We start from the raw sequence: 9,411 nt of genomic DNA on the forward strand, positions 1-9,411 counted from the left end.
GGGTTTGGAACGACATGGGGGTAAGTGATTAATGACAAAATTTTCATTTTGGGGTGGAGTATCCCTTTAACACTCCAAAGACAAAGGAAAACATGAAATCGCATCACATGACCACTTTAAAATATATTCAAATAGAAAATGGTTATTTTAAATTGAAATAATATTTCACAATTTTACTGCATTTTTTATCAAATAAATGCAGCTTTGGTGAGTTTTAAAAACAGTTTTGAACAGTAGTGTATACAAGTCAAGTATTATAGAAAAAAGACCATGTTTAAGTCTAAACTATGGTTGTAATTGGCTTAAAAACATAAAGAAACCCTAATTAAAAGACTAAAAAGTGTATTAGATCCTTTAAGTATCTCTAATTCTGAGGCTGTCAGTTTGACTTGACTTTGAGTCTTGAGTTTTGAGTTTCTATCAAACTGTAGGCTGTGTTATGTAATTGTGATATTGTGTAATTGCGTTCTGTGGTTTAGAGTTTCCCAGGCGCCTGTGGTTGGTACATTGTGTTGGGCGGTTTTCTCCAGAGCTGGGCGGCTTTTTAGTGTGTTGTGAGGTTGTGTTTAGGAGATAGTAAAGTCTGCTCCCTGTCATCACTTTCTTAACACCCTCCTTTAAAACCACAGGGATATTTTGATGGCTATTTTAAATTGAAATAATATTTCACAATTTTACTGCATTTTTGATCAAATAAATGCAGCTTTGGTGAGTTTTAAAAACAGTTTTGAACAGTAGTGTATACAAGTCAAGTATTATAGAAAAAAGACCATGTTTAAGTCTAAACTATGGTTGTAATTGGCTTAAAAACATAAAGAAACCCTAATTAAAAGACTAAAAAGTGTATTAGATCCTTTAAGTATCTCTAATTCTGAGGCTGTCAGTTTGACTTGACTTTGAGTCTTGAGTTTTGAGTTTCTATCAAACTGTAGGCTGTGTTATGTAATTGTGATATTGTGTAATTGCGTTCTGTGGTTTAGAGTTTCCCAGGCGCCTGTGGTTGGTACATTGTGTTGGGCGGTTTTCTCCAGAGCTGGGCGGCTTTTTAGTGTGTTGTGAGGTTGTGTTTAGGAGATAGTAAAGTCTGCTCCCTGTCATCACTTTCTTAACACCCTCCTTTAAAACCACAGGGATATTTTGAAATGACTGAATCTGTGAATTTCCTTTTTTGTCGTACACACACACAAGCTGCTTTACCCAGACAGTGAATGTGCCACCTACGCTTGTGTCTCACTCACAGGCTTACACAAGTGTCTAACACACACTGACAGATAACACCTTCTACACACACCATATACATTCTGCTAAAGTGTTAATTGGCTCATTTAAATTTGCTTTAAATAAAGGCTATTGATTTAGTGCATCAGGATTCATGTGTGTGTTTGCCGTTGCGTGTTTTTGATGGAGAGACACTTTTGACAGTTTTGGGATCTGTTATTCGTACTTCATTCAGGTTGCTAGGTTACGGCCTGGAAAAACGTTCCTGAATGAAGTAGCCTATGATGTGCCACTAAACACACGCAGTATCACAACGCCCTGTTTCTAATCACTACAGATGTATTTGTAATTACACTGCTGAAATTACAAAAGTGTTTGGATTGTTCTTTGCCCTCGTGGGTCCAATGTTAATGCACAATTTAATGCACGCATCTGAAGACTAAGCCAAAAATTAACATTCTGTCAACATTTGCACTTCCGTTCAAAAGTTTGGAGTCAGTGATATTTTTTTTAAAGGTTTTTGAAAGAAGCCATTTATTCTCACCAAGCCTGCATTTATGTGATCAAAATACAGAAAAAATGTAATATTGTGGAATATTATTACAATTTAAAATAACTGTTTTCTATCATTGATTCCTGTGATGCAAATCTGAATTTTCAGCATCATTACTCCAGTCTTCAGTGTCACATGATCCTTCAGAAATCATTCTAATATGCTGATTTGCTGCTCAATAAAACATTTCTTATGATTATTAATATTGAAAACAGGTGTGCTGCTTGATATCTTTGCAGAATCTTTGTGAGGATTATTTGATGAATAGAAAGTTCAAAAGAACAGCATTTATTTGAAATATAAATCTTTTTATATAACACTTTTAAACATTTTACTGTCACTTCTGATCAGTTTAACGCAGAATTAATTTATTAATTTCTTAAAAATAAAAAAAATCTTACTGACCCCAAACTTTTGAATGATAGTGTACTACTAACTATTATGTCATTCCAAACGTGTACGAGTTCCTTTCTTTTGTGAAACAAAGATTTATCCAGGCTGCTTTTTATCAAACAATGGAAGTGAATGGGGACTTGGCCTGTCAAGCTCCAAAAATAACCAAATATCTCTTTGAAAGTAGTACATATGACTCATTCACCACATTCTAAGTCTTCTGAAGCCATACAGTAGCTTTGCATGAGAATCAAACAACAGTTTAATACATGATTTTTTGAAAATCATTGTCCAACTTCAAATTATGCATCTTGATGCATCACATTTACACAAATGTAAATGAAGTGTGACATCTACAGGAAGAATTTAAGTCTGTTCCTCACACACATTTATTTTATGACTGGAGAAGACTTGTAATAAAGTGCATAAGCCGTATGAACTACATTTAGAGAGTGTTTTTGTCACTATTGGAGTCGACGGCTCCAGTCCCCATCCATTTTCATTGTCTGGAAAGAAGCAGCCAGGACATTCTGCAAAACATCTCCTTTGGTTTACACAGAAGAAAAGAAAGTCATAGGTGTTTGGAACAAAATGAGGGCGAGTAAATAATTTTTCATTTTTGGATGAAATGTCAGAATTTATATTTTTGAGTGCTCTTGTCTCTTTAAGAGACGATTTCAAAACGAATGTATAACTGTGCAGGGAAGCAGAGCTTTGACACACAACATGTTTGTAATACCAAATAATGTGTGTGCCATGTCTTGAAAGCACCAGGATCAATTATTAAACCAAAGATTAGTCAAAGATCAAAGATTGGAAGAGAGATTACATAAACATGCAGAAAACCCTCACATTTCCTCTCATCCTAAACACTTCGCTCTTTCACGAGACTAATTTGTATTCTGTTCTTAATGAATCTATAAGAGGCCTTCATATTTAATGGGCCGGACTATCTCACTTACACACCCTGAATTACAGTAAGAGGATGCTGGGAAAGGCAGGATGTAGATAATTGGGCGCTCATTAATAATTGATCACAGAGATTATGCCAGTGAACAGCATTACTAGCACACATATTTGCACACACACACGTGCACGCCTCATGCCATCCGGCTGGCACTCTTTCATTGACTCATATCGTTCTTATCTAGGTCAGACAGCAGGAACACAAAAACCGATGAAAAAGCTAAATAATCTCCCCATTTCCACTCGTTTATTTGCGCTCGCTTTCTCTCTCTCTGCTTTTCCTATCTGCTCGCTCAGCTCTTGCAGAAATATCAGCTTCCAACCAGGACTGTGTGTGACTGCTTAGCTGTAGACTGGTGACAAAATTATACACAAAAGTGAGCTAAATTTGACACAACCTCCAATTTGGAAAGCAATTATTAATGCATAAAATATATATAGTAATATTGTAATTATAGTAATTATAATTAGCTGTATAAAAAAACGATAGATATCTATGGAGTCTCCACTTTTTGAAGAATATAGTATTGAAATGTATTATATTATTAGAATATTTTATTATTTTAATGTTAATTAAAAAATTTTATAAAAACAAAAAAAAGGAATTGTGGGGTTTGAGTTTTGGTTTTTCTATAATAATTATAATTAGCTTTATATAAAACAATATATGTCTGTGGGGAAGGTTAATAATATATTATTAAAATGCATTTTTATTATTAGTTTTATTATTTTAATGTTAATCCCTACAATAATTGTTTTTTATTAAAAAATATTTAATTGAGTTGTGGTTATAACAAATATAACAAATTGTAACTACTAAATATAAAATTAATTTATAGTTATAAATAGCTTTTTATAAAAGTGAGTGTGTGTGTGTGTGTAATCTGGTTGAATGAGCCGCTGTGGTTGGTGGTAATAGTGTGAGATGACTCTGGTTTGTCAGGGCTGGACTTCCAATCTGTCTCTGATTGGCTAAAGTGAGTTTCTATTACCTCAGAGAATAGAATACACTCTCTGTCTCTCTTCGTATCTATTTTTTTTCCATTGTCTACTCTCATTTTGCGATTCCTCAGGCAGTTCTGCTGGTGTTCCGAATATATTACGTGTGCTCTCACTCTAGCACAATGAAATAAAGGATTTTATGAATCCTACAGGCTAACAGACTGAATTATTGATGTATCACACACACACACACACACACACACACACAAAAGCTCAGGCTGTTTTTCAATACAGCGAAAGCTGATCTGATTCCTTTACCTGATTCAAGTCTGATTCTAGTTCCCTTGCAGAAAATTTACCATGGTAACCGTAGTTTCTGGCAAAACACAGATGCCTGTAAAAGTGCATAGAAATTATACAGAAATTATGGGGGGAAAATAGTTATAATTCTCTATTATTATATATTATTTATATTTTATAAAGATTTATTTACTTTCTATTTACTTAATTTTATTTTAATTTTTTACTTAACTTTTTTTATAGACTTTTTATTTGGATAAGATCTAGCTCAACAGTCCCGCCAGAGCAAAAGTCTAGCTTTTTGAGGCAAATCTGTGCCTGAGATGAACTTGCTTTTTTTTTGTTTTGTTTTTTTATGTTCTGACAATGGACATAATTACATTTTTTGTCCCCAAGACTGAAGACCTCAGTTTACGGTTGCATGGAACGATTGAAAATGTCAGGCTGTTGTTGAGGTCAGAGGTTCAGGTTTTATTTTGTCTTTAGCCTGAGGGTTGTGTTTTCTTCTGCTGTGTTTCTGTTACATGACTTATGGAAGTGACCTCCTTATTGATCTAAATTTACCACAACCTGTGTGCTGCTGTATTATCACAGAAAAACACAGATTTTTTTTAAAGATGCCGCATCACCACAGAACTGCTGTGATAAATAATGACTGTTTTCAAACAGGTTTCCAGACCACTCGCCATTGGCCAGCCGAGCAGGAAGCCCCGCCCAAACTCATGCCATTGCTAAGCCATTGTTGCCGTGTTATACTCAAACAGCAATGTTTTGATAGCGCCGCACACTTTTCAAGAAAAACAACTGACAAATTTCTCACTAAGCATATTAATCTGAGACAGTGTTTTAACAATAAAACAGTTTACACACCTCAGCTTTAATGTTTCTGCTTTTTGTCTGTAATTATTGCTGAGTTTGTCAGTCTCAGTGTAGAATGCATTACCTGTTAGCATTGAAACTAAATGATCATCTCTGCTGTTTCACTGGAATTAAAATATTCAGCTTGTGATGTTTTGACATTTTTATCAATTTTATTTTGCAGGTGTCATCTACACTACAGATCTGTTGGACCGAGAGACGCAGGACTCCTGTTGGCTGACAGTGTACGCCACTGATCTGGGAGTGGTACCGCAGTCAGCGGCACTGCAAGTGTACATACAGGTAAATAAGTGTGTATCCTATGTGAGATTTTGTGAAATTGTGGTTCTTGTATGAAATGTTTATTTTATATATTTTCCGTGTGTGATTTAACAGGTTGAGGATGTTAATGATAATGCTCCCCTCACGTCTGAACCGATGTATCATGCCACCATTCTGGAAAATTCCCCAAAGGATCAGTCAGTCATTCAGATCCAGGCGCAGGACCCTGACGCCACGGCAACTGAGCCCCGCCTGTCATTCCGGATCTCCAGCGGCAACCCGCAGAACTTCTTCAGCATCAACCCGCGCACCGGTCAGTGTCCTGTCCATCAAACTGTATCTGTGTGATAGATAGAATAAATTAATGTCAGTTTTAATAAGTTGAGTTTATATGTGTGTCCCTTTAAAAGTACCATGGTACAGTGATGGTATCAGATGGTGAAACCATGGTATTAAATTATTATAATATACATATACCTATATCTATCTATCGTTCTATCATTCTGTCCATCCAACCATCATTCTATCTATAACTATCTATATACTGTGATTTACCATGGTATGTCTGAAAAAGCATGGTAATACCTTTTGGGTTTTTTTTTTTTGTATGAGCGTATTGTAAGTCTGTGGTGTAGATAAAGCTAATTATTCCTTCCCATGCATTAATTAATTCTGCTTATTTAGTATTTAAATGCACTTATTTAAATATGCACATCTGGGTGTGTGAGTTCTTAAGGTCTGTCGCTGCTCTCCGCATTATGACATCATCGTCTGAGCCTACTGTAAATCCTGGCTGCTGATTGGCTGGTGATATGGTTTTGCCTTTGATTGACAGATTAATTTCATAGCCACAGGCCCTTCCCTCCAGCCACACGCCCCATAGTGCATATCAGCAGGAAGCGCCGATCCTAATTAAAAACTTTGTAAAGGTCACAAAAGGTCAAGCTGTCAGAAAGACGGAAGGCAACGGCAAAATGGAAGCAGCCAGAGAGAAAGATCAGAAAGTGTTGTGAGGTTTGATGCAATAAGTCTGTTTTCATAAACGGTATTTCCAGAAAAACTCACAACACACCAATTTTCTGCAGACTTTTGACTGTTTGTGTGTGTGTGTGTGTGTGTGTGTGTGTGTGTGTGTGTGTTCTATCATTCTATCTGTCTGTCTGTTGTTCTATCTATCTATCGCTCTATCATTCTATCATTCTATCATTCTATCTGTCTCTGTCTGTTGTTCTATCTATCTATCTATCTATCTATCTATCGTTCTATCATTCTATCGTTCTATCTATCGCTCTCTCTCTCTCTTGCAGAAGTGTGTACTGCTTGGTTTCAGTCGTGTATTTGTTTATGTTGAAAGCAGTTTAAATGTTAATCAGACGGATGCAGGCCTGGCCTCTGCTCTCACCTGTCAGCATCATGAGAAAGGCCTTTCAGCCTCATCATGTTTAAATGTATGTGTGTAACAGAGACGATTATACATCACCATCTATCTGGCACACACACTGCAGCTCTGTTTGTTGGGCTTTTATTTGGAAACTTGTTTGCCTGTTTATGTATATAAATTACATGAATTATTGATGCCGAGTCAAATATGCCTAGCGCACAGAGAGAGATAAAATTACCGCTCTCAGGAAACTTCATTCAATTCCAGGTTTAAATAAAGTACATATGAGGAGGGAACTATTGAGGGAAGTATTGAGCAGTACAGTAAAGATGACTTTAGAGGTGAACGCAGGGGTCATTTTATTATTCTCCTATAAAGCAGAGTTGAAATTGATGTTTCTGAGATAGCCAAGTTGATTTTCATAATGTTTCTTTTCAAGCGTACTCCGTAGGAAGAACATGATGCACAGCTTTGTAAATTCAGACCTTGTTATGTGTGTGTGTGTGTGTGTGTGTGTGTGTGTGTTTAATTAATGACATCTTTGAGTCACTAAAGTTTGTGCGTGCCGCAAGGAAATGTTTATTTATTGACACATTTCTGAGAAAACAGAGCCAGGGTGTGTGTTTTTTGAAAGTGTGTGTACTGTGTAGTCAGCATGGTTGGCGGCAGATGTTTTGAGGGTATTTTGATGATGCACTGCAGCTTTTTGTGAAGGTGACTCCAAAACAAAACATCTTTAGTTCTTTCACAAGACTCTCTAGACTCCACTGCACTTCTTGTTTGTATGCTCCCTCGACAGCCTAACACATCTGCTGGGACAGTTAAAGTTGTAGTCTGATCCCTGCATTGAGAAATGTGAGGTCTCTTATGATAGTTTACACATGCTTCTGAAAGATTTCTTCACTGTCATGGGGGACGTTGCTTGTACACTTTGTTGGTTTTGCAGATGTGTTTGTAACAGAGGAGTTTATACACAAACCCTAAACAACTCAGTTGATCAATGCCAGAAAGCCTCTGGTATCAATACTGAATTCAGGCAACAAATAAAAGGCCAGTACAGGAAAAGAATAAAAACATCTTAGCTTGGTGCAAAATAATTACATTCACTGCATCCTTTCAAAAGTATAACAAAGAAACTGCAACATGCCAACATGCCAACCAACCCCACATAAAAAAATTTAAAAAAAAAAGTGTTTAGTATTGTTGTTGTTATTGTTATTAATAATTATGATAATAATATTATTGTTGTTATTATCATCACATTGATTATAATTTACAGAATATGCAAGCAATATTTATATTATTAAATAATAATAATAATAATTATTATTATTATTGTTGTTGTTGTTCTTGTTATTTTGCTGTTAGGTTAACTAATAACATATAATATTTTTATTAGCATTAATATAATATAAGAAATAAACAAAAAATAACAACATAATAAAATATAAATTAAAAATGATAATTACATTTTATTATTATCATTGTTTCATTTTTAATTTTGCTATTGTTTAATAATAATAATAATAATTATTATTATTATTATTATCATCACCATCATCATTATTCATTGTTTTATTTAATTTTTTATGTTGGTGGTGGTGGTTTATTTTTTTATATGATATTATATTAATGCTAATAAAAAGGATGATTTTAATAATTTGCATATTCCATAAATCAATAGATATAAGAGCAGATTTGAAATCATTTTAGTAAATATTACAGTAAAAAAAATGAGCAGAGTCTTATTACAAAATGGTCTTATTACATATAATTTTGAATTAAACTGAAGTAAGATCATGTACTATTAATCAAAAGCCTACTGTTGCTGTTCCACAACACAAGTCCTCTATGGATTCAATGTATTCTGTGGCTTATGTACAGTGATGAATACATGTAGACAGTCTGGTTTGTACACAGCAATGGGAAGTTGCACCAGTTGGAAGCGTATTTAAGCTTATTTAAGTTCAGAGTCTGTTCTCCCTAGTGCATCTCCAAACAAATGCAGAACTGAACAGTTTACACACGCTCCCTGAACAATACGAGCATAAATCTGGTATTCACCCCAAAGTTTACTGACACACTCCTCCATTCTCCCTAAACATTACAGCCTTCTGAACACACTTTCTAAACTCCTGAGCCGTTTCTACATGCTCCCTAAGCATCATTTTGCTCCTGATTCAGATGAAAAAATGGATAGTTGATTGAATAGGTAAATATATGTATGGATAGATGGATGAATAAATGTGTGCCAAAATGATGTTTTTGTCACAACTGCCAGTAGCGGGTGAATTGAGATGTAATGTCCATAAATATTTCTTACCGGTCATGAAATGTCTTTTACATAATTTTTCTTTTTAAAAAATAGTGTTGATATTTATTTATTTATTTTAATGTTGCAATTCACACAGAATAATAGGATGATATTAAGTATCTGTGAAGATGAAATTCTGCAATGAAAAGCTGCTAAATAATTTATATAAATTTATAAATATATTGACATTTGATATATAAATAT

General features: G+C 34.8%; 1 protein-coding gene across 1 annotated transcript in view; it reads left to right on the forward strand.

The window, feature by feature from the left end:
- Nucleotides 1-9,411, forward strand: part of fat3a (FAT atypical cadherin 3a) — an 89,836-nt gene that overhangs the window by 14,019 nt on the left and 66,406 nt on the right. The window contains exons 2-3 of the mRNA XM_016462347.1: nt 5,415-5,533; nt 5,627-5,825. Of these exons, the coding sequence (XP_016317833.1) occupies nt 5,415-5,533; nt 5,627-5,825 (318 nt within the window). The remainder of the gene's footprint in view (nt 1-5,414; nt 5,534-5,626; nt 5,826-9,411) is intronic.

Source organism: Sinocyclocheilus anshuiensis, unplaced genomic scaffold (assembly GCF_001515605.1).
Source record: "Sinocyclocheilus anshuiensis isolate Anshui unplaced genomic scaffold, SAMN03320099.WGS_v1.1 scaffold272, whole genome shotgun sequence".
NCBI lineage: Eukaryota > Metazoa > Chordata > Actinopteri > Cypriniformes > Cyprinidae > Sinocyclocheilus > Sinocyclocheilus anshuiensis.